Source organism: Eurosta solidaginis, chromosome 4, assembly GCF_040869045.1.
Source record: "Eurosta solidaginis isolate ZX-2024a chromosome 4, ASM4086904v1, whole genome shotgun sequence".
NCBI lineage: Eukaryota > Metazoa > Arthropoda > Insecta > Diptera > Tephritidae > Eurosta > Eurosta solidaginis.
This window is the reverse complement of record NC_090322.1, coordinates 6,880,741-6,906,906: the sequence shown is the minus strand read 5'-3', so window position 1 is coordinate 6,906,906 and position 26,166 is coordinate 6,880,741. Positions and strand designations below refer to the sequence as shown.

At 34.0% G+C, this 26,166-nt stretch overlaps 2 protein-coding genes across 2 annotated transcripts in view; both read right to left on the bottom strand.

The window, feature by feature from the left end:
- Window positions 1–26,166, bottom strand: part of sno (strawberry notch) — a 69,776-nt gene that overhangs the window by 5,477 nt on the left and 38,133 nt on the right. The window contains exons 3-7 of the mRNA XM_067779890.1: window positions 4,343–4,573; window positions 768–985; window positions 605–707; window positions 342–551; window positions 73–248 (exon numbers count right to left, since the gene is read on the bottom strand). Coding sequence (XP_067635991.1) covers window positions 73–248; window positions 342–551; window positions 605–707; window positions 768–985; window positions 4,343–4,573 — 938 coding nt within the window. The remainder of the gene's footprint in view (window positions 1–72; window positions 249–341; window positions 552–604; window positions 708–767; window positions 986–4,342; window positions 4,574–26,166) is intronic.
- On the bottom strand, window positions 1,035–2,703 carry LOC137248911 (uncharacterized PE-PGRS family protein PE_PGRS24-like). Its single transcript, XM_067779891.1, has one exon. The coding sequence runs from the start codon at window positions 2,173–2,175 to the stop codon at window positions 1,744–1,746; it is 432 nt and encodes a 143-aa protein (XP_067635992.1). The 5' UTR covers window positions 2,176–2,703; the 3' UTR covers window positions 1,035–1,743.

The following is a 26,166-nucleotide window of genomic DNA, read 5'->3' as shown; positions in this document are numbered from 1 at the left end:
CTGAAAGTGGGATAAGCGTAAAGAAGCAGCCGTTAACGTTTCGAATACTGTTTCAAATTGTAATTTACAAACCTTATTCAGCGCATATACCCTAATTTTGCTTGCGCCAATATCCAGTAGATCGCGTTCCGCATCATATTTCAAATCATTTGACACTGAGATCCATAGTGCTCTTTTGCGACCTTTCAAATAGTTCTCATAGATTATACCGGCAATGGTGCGACCTTTACCAACACCAGCGCCATCGCCTGAAGAGAATTAACAAAGCGATATTCAAGTTAGTATACAGTTATCAGATAATTCTCACTTTGTCAAATATGCCAGCTATACAGCGTACATACCAATTAAAAATCCCGCGCGTGTGCCATCCGGCAGCATATGATCATGCGCCTGTGAGGCATATGTGATTGACTCTAATTGCAATGCGCTCAAATAGCCGCTATTTACGGTTTCGCTTGGAATGGAAAGCTTATAGTAAACATCACATGGTTCAACGGAAGAGAGTGAAGCGGTTTCCACTACTGGATCGGGATGCTTCTTGCCCAATTTCACTGAAAAGCAGAAAGTATAATTAGCGTTTGCTGTACACTTGCGCTTCACTTACATTTAGCTGGCCAGTATTCAGCATAGGTCTCAGCAACACCTATTTCCTCATAGTCAACTTCCTCCTCTTCAGGTTGCGCTGCTGTTACCGTTGTAGGTGTCATCTGTATATACAAATACAAGTTTTACAACTATATTTTTTTATTTTACTTTGTTAACCTTACCTTCATTGGCTGCATGAAGAGCTGCGCCAACAATTGATTCGGTATACCGCTGGTGAGAAATGAAGGATTAGCCGCGACCAAAGATTGAATTTTTTGCATTATTAAAGCATTTGTTTTGGGCAGAGGCGTCGCAGCAGCAGCGCTAGGCGCAGCCACACCGCTACTTATGGCGCGAGATGCAGTTGGGGTCGCCGACTCAAGACCAAGGCCCATGCTCACTACATAAATGAAGAAAAGAGAAAGCAAGTACGAAATTTGGTGAAAGATAGTGCGAGGATGAAAATATAATAATTTAGTGAATAGCTATATAATTGCTCTTAAATGCATATAGTACTATTATAAAGCACAAATAATAACCAAAGAAAATTGTACATAAAAAAGTATAAATTTAAATTTAAAAAAAATATTTTTTATTTAATTAATTTGGAAAATGGTCCATTGTGTTATCGAAATCAGCGACACTTTGACGTAGCATACACATTTCTAGAAATCATTGCATACCTTTAGGCAACTCGAAGGACTAGGACAAGATTTTGAATTTCATGCCTTCAAGTATGTTGCTGTTTTCGAATAGACTGCTTAAAATTAAAAGCAAAAGTGAGTTCCGTTAGATTTTTAAATGTTTTTTTTTGTTATATTTAAGGTTTTGTCTTGTCGGCAGTGTAAGTGGTGAGTAAATGTTGGTAAAGTGTACTGAGAGACGTGACATGGAACATGTTTGGAATATTTTCAATTCACTGAGTGTTCAGAACTTAAAAATGAAAATCTGGCTCCAAATCGTACAAATTTTAATTTTGATTGCCCAATTAGCAATTAAAAAATGTGTTTCCAATCAATTATTGAGACAGCAAGTATTTAACTAATTAAAAAAAAAAGCACATAAAATGCTATTACAATACGAGTATTTCTAAAATTTCAAAAATATGTTTTTTTTTTATATTATCAATTATTCTACATGTCTATGCGTAGTCACAGCTTAACTAGAACGAATTGAAGAAGAAGAAAAACGTTGTTTGTTACCAACATTACTCGACTTACTCTGCGCCAATAAAGACGCTGCCATATTGAGATTTGGACTTGCTTGATAGTAATTGCCTGCACCTCCGAGCATACTAGCGCCTACGCCAACAGCACCAACACCGGTAGCCGCTGCTTTGGTGGTTAGCATACTGCTGGGTAATGTGGTGAGGCTACCAGCCCCACCAAGCCTTGCACCAGCTGCCAGCAAAGCGCTCAAGCTACCCGCACCTAGAAGGCCACCGGCGCCAGTGCCACCAATGCCAGTAGCGCCACCAGATCCACCTGATACAAGAGCAGCCATGTTCATAAGTTGGCTCGCACTAAATGGCAATGAAGGTAAACCGGCATAGCCTGCAGCGGCCGCAGAACTGCTCGGATAAGTGGACATTCCGATAGCTTAATTCATTGAAATTTTATTTCGTAAGTTGTTTGATGGGTTAATAATAGTTTGAGCAAATTCATGATATTAGTTGAAGATTAGATTATTTATGATTACGTAATTTAATAGTTGATTAGTTTTTCGGTTGATTATTAAGTAAATTGATTGCAGGCGTGTAAGAGAAACAAAAAAAATAAGACAAAACAATTACAATTTACACTAGTAAAAGGAGAAAAGCGTTCACAGTTCCGTGATGAAAATTTACAGAGCTTCATACCTAAATTTTTGTCTCTTGTAATTCTTTTTTATGTTTTTTTTACTCCTTTCAATTTGTTGCTCGCTTCAATTTTTTATTTTCTTTTAAAATTGATTTTTTTATTTTCTTTAAAATCATTTTAATTGCCTAATTTTTTTATATTTCTGAATTATTAACTCTTTACAATTTGGAATTTTTTAATTTAATTTTCATGTAGTATGCATCTTCAATTTTAATGTTTTTTTATATTTAATTTTTTTTCTTAATTTTTTATTTTATTTTTTTTTCTTTTTTTATTTATTTCTTCTTTTTTTATTTATTTCTTCTTTTTTTATTTTTTTTTTCTTTTATTTTTTTTAATTTTTTAAATTAATTTTTTTCTTTTTTTATTTATTATTTTCTTTTTTTATTTCTTTTGTCTTCTTTTTATTTATTTTAAGAATAAAACTCTTAAATTTTTAATTTTATTTTATTTAGCCTTTCAATTTTTGCATTGCTTTCAATCCCTATATTCTTTTCCTTTTTTTATTTATTATTATGCTTTTTTATTTTTGTTCTTTATTTTCTTTTTATTCTTTTTTATTTTCTTTTTGGTTTATTTTAATGTTTTTTATTAGTTTTCTTTCTTTTTTCTTTTATATTTTATTCCTCTTATCTGTAGGTATTCCTTTTAATTTTATTCTACTTTTAAATTTTATTTAATTTTTTCCATTTTTTTTTTCATTTCAATTGTTTAATCTTTCAAATATTGCTATTCCTTATTATTTTGGTGTTCCATCTATATTGTTTGATCCTTTTTTAATAATTATAAATTTTTATTTCCTCCAATATTAATTTTTTTAACACTTCAATTTTTAATTTCTTTTTTTTCTATTAATTTGTTGTTTTTTATTTTTTAAATTGTGTATTCCTTCCAATACTTAGTATGTACTTTGCTTAAGAATTTTAAATGTTTTCTATTCTTTTAAATTTTACGGTGGTTTTTATTCTGGTTTGTCTTATGTAAATTTTTTTACTTTTTATGCAATTATTAATTTTGAAAATTTTTGCAATCTCTTTCGCTTTTTATTTTTTGCTTTTTACTTTTTTGGATTTTTGTTGACAGTTCTGTTTTTTATTTAGCTTTTTTTGTATTTATAGTTTTTTTGAGAAATTTTTTGTTCTTTTAGAGTTTTCGTTATCGTATTTGTATACTCAGCTGAGCAAAGCACAGAGTATGTTAACTTTGTTGACATTACGGTAGGTTGTAATGGCATAAATGAATCGAAGTAAATATAGACTTCCATATATCGTAACAATAGGGCGAAAAAAGAAATGCATTTAGCCATATTATTGGTCATAAATCAAGTCTTCATCACAAAATTTGGTAAACTTATCGTAGGGACCGAGTCCGAAAAAAATTAAGGAAATCTTTAAAGGGCCACACACATTTTTACGTAAAAAAGATTTGAAAGGCTTCTTTTTCTTTCAAAGTGTATTAATACCGGTTTCGATTAGTTTTTTCTTCTTCAGAATTTCAAATTTTTTTGGTATATTTTGATATTAGTTTTTCTATGTTTATAATTTTTTTAATTTTTTCTTTTTGTTTTGTTGTTAACTATAATGTTAAATAATTGGTTAACTAAAAAAAATAAATTTAAATTACTGGTTTGTATATTATTTCTTTATTCCAATTTTGATATTTTTGTATTTCCTTATTTATTTTAAAATTTCACTTTTTATATTTTTTAATAATTTGTTTTTGATTGGTTTAGATTAACAAAATTTTCTCAATTCTTTATAAAATAGTTAGCATTTGTAAATGCACCGCTAAACTGTGAACACTCTAACAAGTAATAATGATTTAATTTATTGCATGCTATTTCTCAATTTAATTTAAAAATTTGAAAAAGTTTAAATATTTGTTTTTTGATTTCTTACCTGCCGGCGTTGTACTTTTTTTCGGCATATTGTTGTTATTTAACAATGAAATACTGCCAGTCGTTGGTTTTGTTATTGTAGCGTTATTTACACGAATTTGATTAGATGTTAATAGCGAATTATTATTATTATTGCTAATTGTATTGTTGTTGTTGCTACTAGTAGCACTATTTCCTTTATGTACGCTGTTTTTAGCGTATGTGACTGCGGTTTGTAGATCACGACCACCACCTGAAAGAAAAAATATAAATATATTATAATATTATTGAGGTAATTATTTTCTGTATGTACATTTTTATACCTTTCATGAACATGAAATGGTATATTAACTTTGGTCCGATGTTTGTAACGTTGAGAAATATAGAAGATAGACTCACCATTAAGTATACCGAATTGATCAGGGCGACGAACTGAGATGATATAGCCATGTCCGTCTGTCCGTCCGTCTGTCTGTTTGAACGCAAACTAGTCCCTCAAATTTTGAGATATCTCAATGAAATTTGGCACAAGGATGTATTTTTGTATTATATTAGACATTTGTCGGATCCGGTAGGATCGGACCACTATAACATATATCTTCCATACAACCGATCGTTCAGATAAGACGATTTTGGTCATTCCTGCCGCAATTTAGATAGTATAAACGTGAAACTCGGTGATATATATTCTAATATATCGAGCCTTTACCGCCAAATTGGTGTAAGGGACAAATAACAAATTATACAGGGGGAGGTTTTTTTTAATTATCTCTGTTAATAAGCAAAGAATTTGAACTAAATTTTGTACACGGCCCTAGTTGTGCTCTAAGTACATAACGCAATCAATTTCAGTAGCTAAAATAAGTCGTAGTTGTGTTTTTTGTTCCTTACATCAATTTCGCTGGCACCTGCTGCTGAAATGTTATGTTACTTACATAAAAATAATCATAAAGTTTTTTCACATATAAACTTTTATTTCATTCATAGAACGTTACAGTATATTTTATAAAATTAATTAATAGTTCATTAAACGTAATTTAAGCATATCAGGGACCGTAAATAACAATTGCTAGCCAAAATTAAACCAAAAATCCGAAATTCACAAATTAACTTATTATTTGTTATTTAAACCTAAAATGTATCTTCCTCGTCAGTTTCAGGTAACTCATCTGTAATTGTTGCGCTTTGTTGCTGATTTAAAAACTCATTGTGAAACTGTTTTGGTATAGCGCCTTTTTCGCAGTTTTTTTAAATCATTAAACTTTTTTAAAGAAATTTTCAAGGGCTTATCATACAGAGAAAGGGGTCCTTCGTTTCTAATGGAAATATTGCGATTAGATTGACGCATTGTAGCTAGATTGTATTCTTTTATCTGTGAGTTATTGCAGTATCCATGCTTTAAAGTCATAAGAGAGGAATCCTTTTGGAACATAGCAGATCGAAGAGAGTTAAATTCTATTTTGGTTGAGGTAGGGAACATAGTACGCGCAAAGTTTTTCCAGTCTTTGAAATCGGAATATTCCATTATTATACACTCGTAATTTTTTGGGTTAGTTCTCGCATTGGAAATAACGGTATACCATTCGCTGGGAGGCCAAATATTTCTTTGGCGCGTAAATGACTCTATCGTACTATGAATAGAGTCGACTGGCATTATGGTATGGCCGGGTAACAGAAAGATTATTTTTAGGGTTTTTATATTTGTACAGGATTTAAAAAAAAAGCGAACATAGCAAGCATGGCTCTGTTTCAATTTTGTCCTGCACAACTGTCACAGTTAAGGCTAATAAAGGTATACGGTCCTTTTTTATCAAGGAGTTTTAAGTACTTAAAAATTACTGTGCATATCTCATTACATCCCCGTTTTCCGTCCTTTTCGCCCCACAAAAAGCAATAACCATTACTTGTAACACTTTCATAAATGCTTTCATTGTAGTAGGCGTATTTCCTCGAGTAAAACAAATTTACACTTTTTGAATAGGGCGTATTAAGAACCTTTTGTAAATCAAAGCTCGCACATAAGAATGAAGAATTTGTTCGACCTTGCTTTTGGTCATTTAAAAATACTTGTTTTGACGTTTCTTTATCCTTAAGGTGCTTTTGAAATTCTTCAGTTTGCCTTAAAAGAATCTGAGTTTCACTGTCCGAGTTCTTAAATTTTTCACATAAAGCACATTTATCTTTTTTGGGCATATGGAAGCCAATGTGAAAGTCGGTATTAAAAATTTTTCTAAACACTCTTAAAGATAACTTAGATGATTCCTTATTAATGTGACTTAAATAATACTTATACAGAGTTGATATTTTTTGGAATTCTGATGGTAAATAAAGTTTACTGCTTTTATTACGACAGTAATGTGAAGGTACAGCAGGCAACTGTGTAATAAAAGATTTCAAAGTGCTGCTTTATTTTCATCAGACTTATTGTGTGGTTTTAATTTTTTGTTAGCTTTATTGGTTGTTTGTAGACACTGTGCATTATTTCTAGTATATATTAGCATGTTTTGAGATACATTGAGAGTGTGAAGCAAAAACTTTTGGCATACTTTTGCTTTTATATTATTAAAACTTATTGTGTACTCAAAACTCCACTTCCTTTTAGTACTTTCGGATTTTCTTCTTTTAATACACTTACGTGTCGTACATGAAAGTATCCAGTCCCGCTGCCTTATTTTATTCCTCATACCCCAGAAGTGCTCGTTTATTGCCACACGATCTGATTCCGTAAATTTGTCCGCACATGAGTTTCCACAATTTTTATTCAAACAGGGGTTCGGTTTAACGCCAGTGGATTTCCGACTCTTGTTTTGCGGTTTTTTTCGGATAACTTTTGACTTTTTAAAGCCCCTATTACCAACACACGTTTCATCATCAATGGAAATATTGGACTCACTTTCACTATACGGGACGAGCATGTATCTTTGCAAACTAAAGAAAACAACGATAAACTCATTTATTACTAAGCCCTAAATAGAAAGGTATAATTTTTGCTATTGCTTGCAGCCAAAATAATTACCTCTGGTTCAAAAGCTTCCATTATTCGCACAAAGAACTATTTATTATGTTATTTTATATATAACTTATCTCCGTGAAGCGCTTTTAGTTTATTAGAATTAAATATTTTTTGCTGCAAGCAACAAAGCACACTAGATATTTTTGACGTAAGTAACAATGTGCGGTCATGGAAAAATATAAACATAGTGTATTGCGCATTTACACCAAAATTGTTTCTGCTATAACTTTATAACGGTAAAACATAGAACTATGAAATTTTCGGAGATGACAGATCAGGACAAACACTATCGACTTCGATAATAAAAAAAAAATCGATATTTTGTCCCTTACACCAATTCGGCGGTTAAGGCTCGATATCTTAGAAGATATCCAGAAAAAATCACTTTGATCGGAGCTATATATATTATATATCCCATACAACCGATCGTTCAGATAGAAAGATTTTTGGCAATTTCTCCCTTAATTTCCAATATAAAAACGTTAAACTTGGTGATATTTATTCTAATGTATCATAAAAGATTTCATTAAAAAATCATTTCGATCGGAGCTATATATTGTCACAGATATTAGCATCACTAAGCTATACCATCACTAAGGCGATGCTAAGGCCATGCTAAGCGGTGTTTGCGTCAATAATCAAATCATGTATACACATATATAAGGCAGCCGAGATATGTCACACACAGATGCATTTACTTATACGCCTATGTGTGTGTGAGAGACTGTAAACTACAAACTCACATACATCTGAGAGACGCTGAAAAGTAGAAAATTGTAAACAAGTAGAAACTATATGAGAACTATAAACACTCGAAATAGTTGGTAAGTTCTGGAAATAGAAGAGCCTAGATGTATGCAGCGTAAACTATAAAAGCGGCACAAGCGAGTAAAAAGTAATTCAGTTTGAGTTGAGCTATCAATCAGTTTGGTTATTAAGCCAGCGAGTAGCAAAGTATAAGTGCTATTGTGAAGTACTTTAATAAAGGCCATTTTTCCATCATTCAATATTGGAGTTATTTATTCAACAGTTTAGTGATTCGAACTTAGCAGAGGATTGCAAATAAGAGGATTTGCAAGCAATTTCGTTACAATATAATATATATCCCATACAAACGATCATTCAGATAGAAAGATTTTTGGCCATTTCCCCCTTAATTTAGGAAGTATAAACGTGAAACTTGGCGATATATATTTTAATATATCATAGAACATTTTCTGAAAAAATCACTTTGATCATAGCTATATATAGTATATATCCCATACAACCGATCGTTCAGATAGAAAGATTTTTGGCAATTTCTCCCTTAGTTTCGAATATAAAAACGTGAAACTTGGTGATATATTCTAATATATCATAGAAGATTTCCTGTAAAAATCATTTCTATCGGAGCTATATATAACATATATCCCATACCGATCGTCCAGATAAGGGGGTTTTTTGCCATTTTTTATTTTATATTTATCTTAAAAATCGTTTAGGCATGTACATCTGTTCACTATATATTTCTTATCTTATACATCCGATTATTTGGAGATTACGAACGGGATAAGATTATTGTTCAGCCCCATTCATGAAAGGTATGAAGTCTTCGGCGGGCCGGGGTTTCTCGGGGGGCCCACGATTTAGAGGTACTTAGAAATTTTTTTTAATTCAGGAGAGTCTTTAGTTGTTCCATGTGCAAATTTTAAGCCGAATTTCAAAAGCAACGAATATTGATAATGATTTTTTGCCTGGACCTGAGGAGACAATAAAAACATCAAACAAAAATGTGTTTCTCAGGGGGCCCGCGATTTAGAGGTACTAAGACATTTTTTTTTAATTCAGGAGAGTCTTTAGTTGTTCCATGTGCAAATTTTAAGCCGAATTTCAAAAGCAACGAATATTGATAATGACTTTTTGCCTGGGCCTGAGGAGACAATAAAAACATCAAACAAAAATGTATGTTTACATGAATGCGAAATCGTAAAGTTTTCGTGGTGACACTAATGAAGGTTTATTCATCTTCAAAGTCTTTCAACAATGCCACCAACTCTGTATCAAAGCCCAGATTATTTAAACGACTTCGATAGCATGAATAATGAGTTTTTGCGATCTGAAGAAGTAAACGGTGATTTGTGCACTCATACTAACAGAGTATATGTGGAACTCAAGAGCGAATTGAGAGTTTCACAGAGTTGCACTGCCACGCCGCCATTTTATACAGGGTAAAAGTGTAACGCTTTTGCGTTGCGAGCAGGCAACAATTTTCACAAAAGAACGAAATACCCCGTAAAGGCGTTGCCTGTTTTTTAGAATAGAACGACAACCCCTTGCACGGCGTACAAAAAGCGTAACACTATAGCCAGAAAAGAAAACGCTATAAGATTAAAGCGGGAGTCATTGGTGCCGTATGTCGTATCGCTGTAGTCGTATCCCTAACGCAATCAGCTGTTTATCGTTACGACGGCAAACCAAAAACCAATGGGTTGGCTACGATACGGATACGACGTTAGCGGGACCAATAATCGATTGCATTGATTCGCATAAGGTTGGTCGAATAAGCTGTTATAAGGTTAGCGATACGGTTACCGATAAAGCACCAATGTCTGCAGCTTAAAGTGCATATGTGTATACATTAGGGAGGAGTGAATTTATTTTTTTTCGAAATCGCTTTTGGTTATTTATTTATGTTCAGAGGTGCCCCAACGCAACTAAACTTTGAAAAAGACGGTTGGTACAAATTTGTTGTTGTCATTGATTCACTTTCGCTTTTTGTTATTGTGCACATTGATTTCAAAGTCTACTGATTTTCATGGCCTACTATGTGCCTCTACAACTCTTACTTATACACTTGATTAGAAACATACTATTATCAACAAAAAACCATTTAAAATTTGTCGTTTTTAGTTATAATATGTAATTTTACAAAAGTTATGTATATTCATAAAAAAAGAAATAAAATAAATATGTACCTAAATAATGAGCTTTGTAAAATTGCGAGTATTTTGCTCAACTTCTTGGGCTGAGGCACCTCAAAACGCCATCCTACGAAAAAAATATTTGGTGGTTTTGGTTAACTCTTATAAAAACAACTTTTCATTGCTAGGCCATTACAAAAAAAAAATCCATAGGGTATTACTCCACCCTAGTATACATGTAAAAAAAAGACAACTATTATTGTTCACTTTCGTTTGATAGTCGCTCAGCAAGCATCGTAGCAACATTGCAAATACGCGTGCAGATATTTGTACCAACCGTCTTTTTCAAAGTTTAGTTGCGTTGGGGCACCTCTGAACATAAATAAATAACCAAAAGCGATTTCGAAAAAAAATAAATTCACTCCTCCCTAATGTATACACATATGCACTTTAAGCTGCAGACATTGGTGCTTTATCGGTAACCGTATCGGTAAACTTTTAACAGCTGATTCGACCAACCTTATGAGAATCAATGCAATCGATTATTGGTGCCGCTAAGGTCGTAACCGTATCGTAGCCAACCAATTGGTTTTTAGCTGGAGTCATTAGGGCCGTTCCATTGGTTTATCGAGCTCTGGTTCTGGCTCAAATCTCATTGGAACGATCTGGATCAAATTTATGAGAACTGGCAGCACTAATATAAAACATCTGTTTTGTAGAAAATAAGAAGAAACGTACACAAAATTTTAAGATACTGATAGAATTATTAACATTTAAATAGTTTCACACGTAAGCAAACTATTTATTTTCCTTACATCATCTTCAAGTTGTTTACTCTTTCAGTGTTTTTGCTTTTAAATATGGCGAGATCTTTTATATATACACAAATGTACACGTATTTAGTTCAGTGCTACAATGGCTCAACTATATGGTTGGCTCATCTCACCAGCTGATTTTATTTTTTTCATTTCACTGGAGTAGGGATTGTCAGAAAGAGATGGCAAACTTAAAAAGAAACCAACAAATTTACAACATTTTCTTACTACTTACAAATGCTGCTAAGTTTTATGTTTTCATTCCATTCCATTCGTCCAACACCAACACGCTAATTTTGGCAATGTGAACAAAGGTATGTTATTGCTGTAGAGATGAGCCAACCATATAGTTGAGCCATGAGTGCTACCAACTCAAAAGTGGTTAGCTGTAAAAAAATCGACTACAGAAAACGAAACGAACAGAACTGCTATACGGATCAGAAATTGAACCAGATAAATATCAGGATCACAACGTTGTTGTTGCATTTGCATGTTAAATTTCTATCCGTATCTCGCTCAAGTCTCAATGGAACGTAACTATTGGTGCCGTTTGTCGTATCGCTGTAGTCGTATCCCTAACGTAATCAGCTGTTTATCGTTACGACATATTTTTATTTGATTTAAGCTGGAGACATTGGTGCTTTATCAGTAACCGTATCGGTAACCTTTTAACAGCTGATTCGACCAAACTTATGAAAATCAATGCAATCGATTATTGGTGCCGCTAAGGTCGTAACCGTATCGTAGCCAACCAATTGGGTTTTGGTTTACCGTCGTAACGATAAACAGCTGATTACGTTAGGGATACGGATACAGCGATACGACATACGGCACCAATGACTCCGGCTTTAAGCTGGAGACATTGGTGCTTTATCGGTAACCGTATCGGTAACCTTTAACAGCTGATTCGACCAACCTTATGAGAATCAATGCAATCGATTATTGGTGCCGCTAAGGTCGTAACCGTATCGTAGCCAACCAATTGGGTTTTGGTTTACCGTCGTAACGATAAACAGCTGATTACGTTAGGTATACGGATACAGCGATACGACATACGGCACCAATGACTCCGGCTTAAAAAGTTGAGAATTACAAGCATTTACATCGTTTTTGAAGGACAGCATATCATTTAAATAATAATAAGAAATTTATCAACTTTTCTTGCCGCCACTACCAAAGTTTTTAATATTTTACCAGTAATCAAAGAAATCATGTGGAAAAAAAACACGAAAACGAAATACAAACTCATGTTTTTCTCGTCTATTTTTTTTTTTTCTTTTTTCATATTAAATCATATGATTGCCCGCAGGTGGCACTAAGCAATGACGCTTTATTTACATTTGCTGCGCCACCACCAGATTTTCTGTTTTCGTTTTTTTTTTTACTGTTTTTCGTAGCCAACCAATACAATCAAATACCGGCATACTATTTAGCCGTCTTTGCGCTCTCTTTTTTTTCATATTTTGTGTTTATTTTTCATATTTTTCTTTTCAATCTTTTTCTTTTTTCTTCTCATTTACTCGACAAACAATGCGTTGATTTTTATGGGCTGGTCAGTGGTGTTGGCTATGCTGTGCTGGGTGGCTTTGGCAGCCATGTGCGCGCCATAAAACGAAAAAATTAAAAGAAGACAAACAAAACTACCGATAGTGAAACAAAAAAGGTGGTTAATGAGCGAGAAATAAAAGACTGCTGCTATTTTTATGTATTTGGCTGCGTGGAGTATATTTTTATGAGATTTCTTTTGTTTGGCGAGAGGAGATAGCATTTACATATTTTAGAATATTTTTAGCAACAAGTTTCAAATAGAAAAATTGAAAAATGTAAAACAACAAAAAATTAGGTTAGTAGATAATGAAGCAAAAATGTAGTGTATGTGTAACTTTTAAAATGAGGGTTGACCGAGTTCTTTTTAGACTTATAAACCTTATTAGATACTTTGTGGGCATGTTTGGTGTGGTGATGGGAAAAGAATCTTGTAATGTAAAACAAGTTTTCGTTTTTAATTAGGGTGAAATAAAAAATGATTTCTCATATTTTTCTGTCTTTGGTTTATTTACTGATTGTGCATTTTTTTAAGCAAAGGCTTGCAAATCCCAATTGTCAAAAAAATTTCAAAAATTCTGAAGTATAAGAGCTGCGCCTAGAAGTATGCAAAATTTGATGATAAGACTATACTGAAGGTGTAGCAATCCGATGCCAACCGCACAGTTAATTGTAGTTGCCGCGGAAGCACAACGTGGGTAAGGTTTCATGTGGTCATTCTAAATCGCTGCCGAGATGATCGGGCAAGTACCTTTATGGTGCTTGTTACCGGAACGTACCGGATTGGGGAATGTCCTTATCGCTATAACAACAAGGGAGTGAAGAAGGCCTCGCAGGCACTTCATGCATGTTGAAAACTACTGGAGTGTACGTGGAGCGGGGGGATAAATCTGGTATTTACAAAGATTATTATGCGTAATACTATGCTATGGAGTACTTATTGATGGAAAGCACACAAAACAGAACCAATCTCAAACAATTAGAGTATGCAGGCTATCAATTCTTAGCGCTCAAAACAACCGCGACAGCTACTCTTTATGTCGTTCTGCACATGGGCGTGGCATAAGTGGGCGGTTATGGTTATAGTGAGGATTATTGTTTTTATATAACAAATTTCTGGTATTAATAACGAAAATTTTAAAGTGGGCCTACAAGTTTCAAATCCAGATATTAAGGAGCATCGATTGGTAAAAATAAGTTTCATTTTCTACCTAGCCTGACTTTTATTCCGTCCTTAAAAAATAAGAGTTCGGATTTAACTTTTATGTTCGTCTCAATTTTACTTTTATTTGTGAACTTTTTTGAAAAAAGTACGAAAAATAAAAAGGATGCATGATTTGCCATGACAATGCTATGGGGTTCCCCGGGATTCCATAAACTTTCACCTAGAATGAGTTTTGACTCGCACTTTTTCCATTAAAATCAAAACATAACTATGAAAATGGTTCCATGGTATTAAGTTAAAAATATAATAATTTTTTGATTAGCAAATCGTTCCTTGAATATTTGGTTACTAAAAAAATAATAAGTTAAAAATAATGAAACCAGTATTGAAAAAACCTGTTCTGTAATAATTAAGATAGTAAGGAAATACGTAGAATGAAGCAATTGAGCAAAAAATTCACAAAGTTTGTGTTTTATAAAGAATATTAAAACAAAGACAAATAGTATAAAAGTATTACTGAATTAAACATCAAAACTTAAAAATAAAATGTATTAAAATATAATAAAATAAAGAAACAAATTTAAATATGTAACCAAACAATATTTTTTTAACTATTCTAACATATAATGAAGTTAAAAATCAAAAATTATAAAACGTGCGAATTTAACATTGATGTTAACTAAAAATTTTTCAAAAGTAAAAGGAAAATATGTTTAAGCTGAAAAAAAGTAAAAACGGTTAATTTGGAAAACAAAAAAATTGGGCATGACACAAAAAAAAATTTCATATTTTCTACAATAACGCTGCCATTTACCGCCAAAGGCTCTCTCATATCTCTATACTCAGCCAACCCGATAAGATAAGGCCACATGCATGCATTATCTGAAAAATTACGTCATGACGGCCACCGTGGTGTGATGGTAGCGTGCTCCGCCTACCACACCGTATGCCCTGGGTTCACACCCCGGGCAAAGCAACATCAAACAAAATTTTAGAAATAAGGTTTTTCAATTAGAAGAAAATTTTTCTAATCGGTGTCGCCCCTCGCCAGTGTTTGGCAAGCGCTCCGTGTGTATTTCTGCCATGAAAAGCTCTCAGTGAAAACTCATCTGCCTTGCAGATGCCGTTCGGAGTCGGCATAAAACATGTAGGTCCCGTCCGGCCAAATTGTAGGGAAAATCAAGAGGATCACGATGCAAATTGGAAGAGAAGCTCGGCCTTAGGTCTCTTCGGAGGTTACCGCGCCTTACATATATTTTATATTTAATAGGCTGGCGGAGCACGTGGTCAACCAGGTTTCTGTTTTTATTTTTTTCTTTTTTCGATTTGATTTGTAAAAACGCTAAACGCTTACCCATTTAAGGTATTAAATGTTGAGAGTGAGCAATAAAAATTAAATAAATAAAAATTACATTGAAGAGAAAAAACAAAACAAAAACCAACATAAGAAAACGATTAAAAATTGACATTCACATGCTTTGCGCTTAGTCAGCGAGATAAAGAGCAATAAACCTATTAAATATGTATGTTATTCTAAAATCCTCACATGTTCTGGCGTCAATAATAGCGGAGTTGGCGGTGAGCATGTGGTGTTCACATTAAGGTGTTTGTACATTTGTAATCACCTGGCACTTAGCATAAATTGTATGAAGAGACAAGAAATCCGAGAAATGGAGAGAGGAAAAAAAGGAGGGGTGCCACTTAAGACAAAAAATATACGAATATTTTCCCATAATTCATATCCAAAATGTAACAAAGTGGCTATTCATAAAAAAAAATTGTATTCTCAAGAATGTAGTAAAATTAAGTAAAATAGCATAAAAGATATTACAAATAACACAAAAAAGAAGTTCGGAAAAGTGTGTACTGCATTTTCCCGACGAAAAGGAACAGCGAAAATGTAAACAAGTAAAAAGAAATGAAGGAACGAATGTATGCTTCAACTAGGGATGACGTTGCCGGGATATCTCCGAGTTCCAATCTATTTTAAGTCTCAAAAATGCCGAGGTTGTTGGACTTCCAATCGCGGCATTTTTGAGCAGAGCATTCTAATCGTAATACCCATATAATATTATATATTATTTCTAATCGCAGTTTTTATGTACAGGTCTCTTTTTCGCTCTTATTTGGAATCCAAATCTATAAATGAAGTTTTGGTTGTAAAGATGTGGATTCGTACTATTAGCGAGCTTTGGGCATTATTAGTCGTAGTGCTTTTGTGAAGCTATATTTTATTAAAATAATTTGTTAAAAATAAACGATTGTGAGCACACAAAGAAATATATTTGTACTATGGCACTATTGTGAATATTTGATTAGAACCAACACTGCATTACCGGCAGTTGCCAGGTGGCAGTGCAATATGTAAGTTTATAGACGTTTGATTGATAGAACAGCTGATTCCTGTTGATATTTGATATAAGACTCTTATATTTGTTGGCCAAGATGCGCACGTGTTCGGCTCGTAAATTTAAACCTTGTTTCACTAATATCCCACTTTTAAGAGCAAAACGAGCATTACGCTGGGGGACAAAAAAATATAAAATAAACGGTGGCACAATTTTTTTTTTATAGGTTTTTAAGAGTTTTTATGTCACATGTTCAGGTTTTCGAGAAATGCGTGTATAAAATTGCGACAAACGCCTTTTACTTCGAAAATCTACCAACGCCTTTAACACCCTTCTCATTATTTTTTTTTTTTGATTCTGAGAAGTCGTCTATTGAATCTCTTGAGTTTGGCAATTTCGTCAATGTGTTGCAAAAACGATAAAGAAATCTATACAGGCTAAATTACGGGACAATCCTGGGATCCCGGCATTGAACTTTCAGATTCCGAAAATTATCATCCCTACCTTCAACCTAGGGAAAACCGGATTTTGGTCGGTTGTTTCAGATTTAAAAGGTTTTATTCCAGAATATATATTTTGCTTTCCTTGCCTATTTTAAGTCAATGAATTTACAACTCATATAAAGTTACATCTTCGCGAGTTGAGCCCTATCCGCAGTGTATCTCAAAAAATTGTAGAGCGTATGAAAAAATTGCATACAAAATATGCAGACAACTTTATTTTGAACAATTAATACAAATAATTCAATTTTCAAATTTTTAATGTTATATGCCTTTTGATTTGTATAGACACTTTTGGTTTCAAAAATCTAATTCGAACCGAGTATAAAAAACTTCATCCACTGTACGTAGAGTTTCGGCCTAATGAGAACGCAAAGTTTTAGTAAGTTGATGCACGAGGTTGGCTAAAGAAACAAAAAAAAAACAAAGCTGAGGACGAAAAATTTAATAAAAATATTGGCGATTTGCCACAGAGAAGATAATACATCATGGCCAGTACGCGACTATGACCATTGTGATTAAGTGAATGGTGGGATGTTCCATCGTCACGGAACAATTGTATGCAATATTTCATCTTTGTTCTAGCATTCTGATAAAACCAGCTGGGGATTTCTATTTCTAATAGATAGGCTAAACACATAACATTCATTTATTATAGCTATGTAAAAAAAACTTTAAATATTTGGCTCTGGTTTTATAAGAAGTTTTTCCCACACAAAGTTTCACTTTCTCATGGAACCTCCCTGGTTAAATGAGAATTCAGAAATAATTAAATAACTGAAAAATATTGCGATGGGCTATGCAAATCCATTTGCTTGAACAATAATTCATTTACTTGTACTTGAAAAGTGAGAAGCAATAAAAAAATTCCGCACGAAAAATGTTTTTGCTAAGTGAGATTTACTAAAAAAAGACACTTAGAGTATCTTAAAAAGCGAAAAAAAAATGTCTGGTGAATTTTTTAAAAAAATATGCAGAGAATTTTAATTAAAAAATTACATAAGTCTATTCAGAATTAATCAGAATTAAACTAACCAAAATGTTAGATGGCATAGCGTTTTTCATTGAACGCTTCCTATGTCCATCATAAGCTGTTCAACCCCTATACACTTATAGCACTTTTGTTTTTGTTTTGCCCTGAAGAATAGGCACAGGTACAAATTCACACTTCGAATATAAAAAAAAATCCTCCATATAAATTTGATTGATATGAAAGTGCCTGAATTTCATATGAAAGTGCAAGGAAAAAGCACTTCCACTTGAAGCCAAGGTACTTCGGTATGATATTCAAATTTACACTACCAAATTGGCAACAAAAATTTTTTGAAAAACATTGTAACACTGAGAAAAATTTTAATTCAAAATTTATTCATTAAAGGGACCATCAAAATGCTTTAAACATTAAAAAAAATTTTTTTTTTTTTTTTGTTCAATTTAAAAAGTTTCAGTGTACATATAGTTTTGTATATGTATTGTGATTTGCATTTCAATATAAACAGTTTATTTTTTCGGGCAGAAATCCCTGCAATAGAGGACTGCGGTAAAGAATGTCTATGGAGAGGCTTATCTCAAGGAGTATCCTCACTATATCAGACTGCCAGGTAACCTGGCGTGTCTTGCAGTCTTCCACAATTACTTCTGAGCAAGTGGATGAATGCACTGGAGTGCTGAATGATCTTTTTGTTATGTTATGATGCGTTCCCGGGCATCCGGGCATGAAGGTAATGAGCAGGCACACCACCTATCCAAGCAGGGTGCTTTAGCAGAATTCTATGGCACAGAGCCCTTCAGTGGACGCATAAAGGCACACAGTAGGGAAACCCTTAGTCCATTAAGGGAGGTTTCATTGTGGAGACTGAACTTTCCGCCCGTGGGGCCAAAAACATCATCCTTGCTCACACTGGCATTAAAGTCGCCAAACACGGCTTTTATATCATTGCGGGGACAGCACTCGTATGTACTAGAGGTTTACGCCGATCACTTTATCGGCGGCGGCGGCGTGGGTTCTATTATATACCGGCGGCGTTGGCGGCACGCCGGCGTACGCCGGTGTTCTTACTTTAAAAAGCTTGATTTTTCTATTTAAAAAAATAATATTTACGAAAGGTTTTGTTTGTATGTATTTAAGGAAATCAACGTGTTTGCCATTTCGAAAGATCCGTAGTTTTTGCCTCAAGATCTCGCAGACCGTACAAAAATGTTCAGGCGCAGCTCCTTGCGGAGGGATTGTCCCTCGTTCACTTACTCCAGAGAGGCTTCGAACCTAACCCCGGTATTTGGAATTGGTACTGCTGCGTCTTCATAAAAGAAATAGATATACATAAAATATGCACACTTTTGTCTGTATATCTCGTACAAAGCGTAGTTTCACCTAGTGTTAACTCCTAATAATCGTCGCGAACACAATTTCTCTAAATCATTTGTGGCTCCTTGGCGGTCACGCACAAAGGCGACTTACGGTTGCTATTAATGGTCTGTTAATACTCATGACTCTCGTGGCACAGGGCGCCTCCAGTTTTTTCGGCTGTTTTTAAGAGCTACAATTCCCGATGTGCGAACAGTAGCAATCCCGAACACCAGTCGCTACCACGCCTCCTGACCCTCACACCATATGCCAGCACAAAAGCTATAGGACTGCGACTTCGAACTCATACCTTCGTCGACGTCACTTTCCTAGAAGCTCTAGGTGTAGCTCCGAAGACTTTCCAACGGATGCTTTTGTCGCGCTATGCTGCCGAGCTACACCAGAGAAACACCTTGAAACGTTAGGGAGTGACTATTCGGCCAAGGATTCCGCCCTCGAAATCATAAGCAGTCTAAGTGGATGTCATTGCGTAATGGGTGAAAATCGTATAATCTTCGGCGCATCTACATAATTAAAATTTTACAAGGACCCTGCATAAAATGTTTAAAATTTAGACCAAAGTTTGCAGACGTTTGTATTCACAACATTGATTTCAATAGTCTTCGTTAAATCAAAACGATATTTTTTTTGAAAGTCGACCGATTTTAATTTGAAAGATGTTAACTGCTGTTTTCCGGCCTTATGATATAAGAGCCCATTATGGATGACCGCGTAGCTTCAGTTTTCAGACTAGTTCGACTGTCCTCTACGTTAGGGTAGTAGCACACACGGTCATTAGTTCGACTGTCTTGGGAAAGCTTTTGGTTCACCACCTTGAGTGTTCTTGCGAAGGACAAAGCCTCACCAGGTAAATATATGTGCCTACGTATTCACAATTTTAAAAGGAGTCGTAACGTGTAGGTGATATTTAAACTTGGTTGATAGGCTATAATCAATGTGATTCATCCAAGGGACTAGTTTTGGATAGGGCCGCCAACTTTAGGAAATGTCAAAGCGGGAGCCTTGGGTGTTGAAGGATGAAGTGTGAAAATCAAAATTAACATTTCAGGCGCTATTGTATAGTTTCGCAAATGAACAACAGATGTTTGAATGTAAACCCAAGTGATTTTTCAAACCCTTCTCATACGTACATAAATCCTCAACTTAAGTATGAGGTAAGAATCATTTCAAGGGAGTGTTTATGTCCCTAAAACCTAGTAAAGGGTTTGGCATCACTGATTTCGCTTATTCTTTCAGCCAATCGCAATGTAAAATTTAAAAAAATCGGCACCTTCTTGTGTAAATTGGTTTTTTAACAACTTGATGACAATTTGAAAACATGTTCGCCTTGGGTAATTTTATTAGAATTCATTGTTCATTATTAATTTTTTGAAAAAAATGTCTAAATTTATAATCTAACTCTTCTTTTAGTGTTTTGTTTAAATAAGTCCGTGTTAAGCTAGCATTGAAAGTGTCTGTTTTTTTAAATAACTTTTGAAAATTTAGAAAGAGTTAAATTTCGCAATTAGTTTCTTATATACATATATTAGGATACGTGAAAGAAACGGTGAAAGAAAGCGGTGAAAAATATGCGCATATTCTAAAATCTTTTTAAATTAGTTATACGCACTAAATATTTGTGAGAAATATACATAAAAACTCTAAAATTCAACTACAATTAGCGGACATAAATGTTCTGCAGTTATTTGATGCAAAAACATTGTAAACTACTTTTATAATAAATTTTGTATATGTGTAAAGAAGAATGGAGAAAAAATGTGACAAATGCAAAAGTAATATACGAGGAGAAGCGTCAAAAATTCGGTGTGAAGGGGTGTGTGGTAAATATTACCACCTAACAACAAAATGCTCAGGCTTGGATCAATACAGCGTCACCAAACTTGAAGAATGTGAGATGCTTAGGTTTATGTGTACTGACTGTGTGCAGTATGTACATAACGTTGATGACATCCTTAAAGATATGCAAATGGTGGTAAAGCAGAATGGACAACAATTAGCAGAGTATAGAAGTGAGTTTGATAATTCACTAAAGAAAAATGAGCGAGAGATTAAACAAGTACTTAAAGCAGTGGAAGTTGCATTTAGTGAAAGAATCAAAGCAATGCAAAAAGCTCAAGAATCTTGCGAAAGAAGTGTGAAAGAAGTAAACAAAATCCGTGAAATAGCAGAAGGGTTCAAGCGAAGCAGTGAGCAAGTATGCGAAGAGTTAAAAAGCAATAAAAATGACAATAAGAAAATGATTGAAACAATTAGTAATGAAAATAAAAAAATATGCACAGAAATAAAGAGAAACAGCAATGTTGAAGCCAAGGCATCGTATGCAGCTGTAACAAAAGCGTTGCCAGAGATTAGAAAAGTTGTTCCCTTAATAGTTAAGCCAAATACAAAGCAAGGTGCTGAAAAAACCAAAAATGATCTAAACTTGAATGTCGATCCAAAGGAGCTACAAATTACAAATATAGTAGCAAGACAAAGCGGTGTAGTGATTGTAGAGAGTGCAAATGACCATGATCGTGAGAAAATAAAAAATGCTATTGAGAACAGCCTCGGAAATAACTACAATGTGAAGATTCCTATGAAAGTGAAACCAACCGTTATTGTAACTGGTATAAATTTCAAGTATGATAATGATGAGCTTACCCAGAGAATTAAACGTCAGAATAATTGTCTATCCGAAACAGATATAAAAATTGTCAAGCAGTATGAAGTTAAAAAAAATGAGAAAATTTACTATAATGCCGTACTTGAAGTGGAGGTTGAAGCTTTTATGAATATACTAGCCGGAGAAAGGCTCAATGTAGGCTGGGAGCGGTGCAGAGTATATGATGCAGTGCAAGTACTATGTTGTTTCAAATGCAAAGGCTTCAATCACAAAGCCAGTGACTGCAAAGAAAAAGAAGTATGCACGAAATGCTTGGGTGAGCACAAATATGTGGTATGCAATAAAGAAGCATTAAATAAATGCATCAACTGCATCAGGGCAAATAAAGAATTAAATTTGGGACTGGACGAAAATCACGATTCCATGGACAGAATGTGTCCTGTGTATCAACAAAAGCTCATAGCAAGGAAGAGGAAGATTGGCTATTAGCAACCAACGAGGGAATCTGTAACCACAAAGCACAAGTCAAAAACTAAAACAAACCTGCGTAACAAAGTGCTCAACTTGGACTGTATATATCTTAATATTAATAGTATTACAGCAAATAAGCTAGAGCTGGAACATCTTATAGAAATAAAAAAACCCAGCATTGTTTTATGCGCGGAAACATGTACAACAGATAAAATCATGGATTCTGAGCTATGCATTTCCACATATAAATTCATCCGCTGCGATTCCCACAGTAGACATACAGGTGGTGTTCTAATGTATGTACATGAAAATTTACAATATAGCATAGTGTGTAATAAAGCTATTGACAGGAATGTGTGGTGCATTGTCATAAAACTTAAAAAATATGCGTTAAAATGGCAAATTGGTGTACTCTATCACTCACCAAATAGCAGTGATGCTGACTTCATGACATACTTAAACAATGTCATCAATGAACACCTCAGGGAATCTGACAACATTATAATAGTTGGAGATTTTAACATTAATATGAATATATCATCAACATACTCAAACCAGCTTATAAGTTTATTTGCACAAATGGCTATGGTACAAAGAATAAATTTCAACACAAGAATAACTGAGCACTCCTCTACGAAAATAGACTTACTCTTCAGCAATAATGAGCAAGTTAAAACTGAACATGTAAGTGGATATAAAATTTCCGATCATGAAACAATTCATTTCAAAGTACCAACAGCTAAATATTGCAAAATGAGAAAAGTTGCTACTGTCACCAACTGGGAGTACTATAGCGCAGAAAATCTTTTAAATCTGCTGCGAACGTGCGACTTTAGCTCTGTGTCTCATGTAGGAATAGAACGTAGAACTGAGATCCTGAACAATATTTTAACTGGAGCTATGCAAGCATTGACGTATGAGAAGAGGATCCAAATACAACTGAGGAATAAGTGGTATGACCGTGAGCTAAGGGAACTGCACAAAAGAAAAATTGAATTCTATAATACTGCTAGAAATACTGGCAACTGGGTGGATTATAATGGCATAAAAAAAAGATATAAAAAAACTGTTATGTATAAAAAGAAGAAATATATGGAAGATAAAGTGCTCGATAGTGCAGGAGACATGAAGCGGATGTGGAAGTCTTTAAAACATCTTGCTGAGCTCACCGATGACAGAAAGGTCGTTAGCAAAATAGTAATTAACGGTGAATGCCTCGAGAAGGAATACGATATAGCCAATGCCCTAAATACATTTTTTATACAGAGCATAGCTGAAATTAATGATAGCATTGAAATAATTCCGATTGCGGCAGAAACAAGTGTAAATAATGCAATTGAAACTTTTCAATTCACCGACGTAGAGTTAGATGATATAATGAACATTTCTAAATCTTTTAGAAACAAATATGGTGGAAAAAAGCTTTTGTCGGAGGGGGTATTTAAAGATGCCATGATTTACATTGCTCACTTCTACAAAGATATAATAAATGAATCAATAAACAGTAGCATTGTTCCAAATTGCTGGAAAGTATCAACTATAGTACCTGCGGAAAAAGTCAAAAATACAGTAAGGCCAGAGGAACTGCGCCCAATTAATACGCTACCCGCAGATGAAAAAATTATGGAAACGGTGGTTAAAAATCAATTAGTGGCATATCTAGATAAATACCAAATTATTATACCTGAACAATCTGGGTTTAGGAAAAGCCATTCTTGCGAAACCGCACTGAATATGGTTATTGCGGAATGGAAAGAGGATATAACTGATAAGAAAGTTGTGATCTCAGTCTTTTTAGACTTAAAACGTGCTTTTGAAACTGTGGATAGAGAGGAACTGCTGAATGTTATGTTTAATAATGGGATAAGAGGAAAATCCTTGGAATGGTTCAGAAGCTATTTGAGTAATAGAAAACAGAAGACGATAATTGGAAGTGCAGTTTCACCGGTTGCTGATGTACATATTGGGCTACCGCAAGGTTCAGTATTGGCACTGCTATTGTTTACAATATATATTAACGATATTAAAGAATGCTTGAAATATTGCAATATTCGACTATTTGCGGATGATGCATTGATAACCATTAGTGAAAGAAGTGAGGGCTTTGCGGTATCGAAAATGCAAGAAGACTTAGACTCCCTTTACAAATGGCTATGCCATAGAAAGTTGAAAGTGAACGTGGATAAAACCAAAAGTATGATATTTTGCAAAAATCAAAGCATTATGGGTGCCAATACCCTTAGCAATATTACTCTGAAGATAAGAAATGTTGAAATTCAGCAAGTAGACAAGATCAAATATCTAGGAGTCTGGATCGACAAAAACCTTAGATTTGGAGAACACATAAATTATTTAGAAAACAAAATTGCAAAAAAAATTGGTTTTATGTACAGAACTTGTAAATATATTAGTCAACGACACAAATTATTAGTGTATCGATCAATTATTGAACCGCACTTTATCTATTGTCCAACAATCCTGCTATTAGCAAATGACACACAAATAAAAAAACTGCAGATACAACAAAACAAGGCAATGCGATTAATTTTAAAATGTTCGCTTAGAACACCAAAAACTACAATGCTAAATATGTTAAACTGGCTCAGTGTAAAACAGTCGATATATTATTTCACATTGAAATTTATACATCATATGAAATTAGGAATAACACCGAATTATCTGAACGGGAGAATACATTTTAATCATGAAATACATAACTATGGAACTAGAAGCAGCGGAAATATAAGACTGCCTAGAGTAAGAACGGAGTTCGCGAAGAAGACTTTAGAATATATAGGTTATAAAATGTACAATGAATTACCAAATGCGATAAAAGACTGTGAAAATATTAATAAGTTTAAAGCAAAATTATTTTTATACTGTAAGTCATTAAGCATGTAATGTATACAATTTATTTATATATATATATATATATATATTTTTTTTTTTTTTTTTACCTTGAACTAGGTCTTAAAGACCGTAAATAAATAAATTATTATTATTATATTATATAATTGGCAGCGATGCGCATCCGTTGATACACTTTCGACCATATCCGACCAATTTTCGACATGAACAATAAATGGCCTAAACAGTCTTAAATTAGTAGAAAATATAGTACCGCGCCGGACGCCGTCGCCGCCGCGCAAATATTTTTGACATTCGGCGGCGGCGTGCGAAAAACGACTTAATCGGCGACGGCGGCGGCGTTTATCGGCGGCGTATATCTCTAGTATGTACGTTCTAGGCGCTCATTCCACACTATAGAAAAATTAGCTAAGATAAATGTTCAGCAGGGCGTATTATCAAGAATATTCTGGTACTAAAATTTCAATTAGCGCATTGCGAGTTGGTTATAGTTGAAAACGGACAAATGTGCATAATATATGACCAAAAATTAATATTCCATGTTAATTATATGCCAGTACATACATATGTATGTAGCCATAGCCACAGCAAGCTTACACATTTATATCATATGTATCATATATAATTCACTTTGACCCCACCAATTGGGGAGATTAAAGCAGCATATCAAATTAGATAGAAATACACACATTCGTTCGATTAATGCAATATTATTTAGTATACCTAAATGTGAACATAATTATAAATGTATATACAGTTAAGAGCAAAAAAATAGCAGCAAAAATTATTATACAATTTTAAAGATTATTTTACTATTTATTTGTTTTCGTTGATTTTCAACGCCAACAACAAAGCGTGGCTTTGGTACTTGCAAATATACAAAACAAAGTATCTACAATCCAAAGAATAAATCTGTGCAAAGAAGGCCATTGGGAGAAGTTGCACAACAACAATGGGCTGGCTTTGGCTGAATGTGCTTGTTAACAGTTGAATCATGCGGGTACGCATCCCACTCTCGGGAGAAAAGGTTTTGAAGATCTTTAGAAGGTCCGCCCTGATGTCACGCTGTTTCAATATCTCCCAAATTAGAAAATAAATTGATAACTATTTACAGTAATTTGAAAAACGTTTTCGAAAAAATTAAAAAAGTTTTTAAGAATTAATGAAAATTTCGAAATGTACTAGAGTTCGCCCAGTGGTTGAAATTCAACCACATAAGCAGTTAAAATAATATATACAATTTTTATTGTTCAT

Coding starts and splice junctions, on each gene's coding strand:
- LOC137248911 (XM_067779891.1), bottom strand. CDS start 2,175: ATGTCCACTTATCCGAGCAGTTCTGCGGCCGCTGCAGGCTATGCCGGT.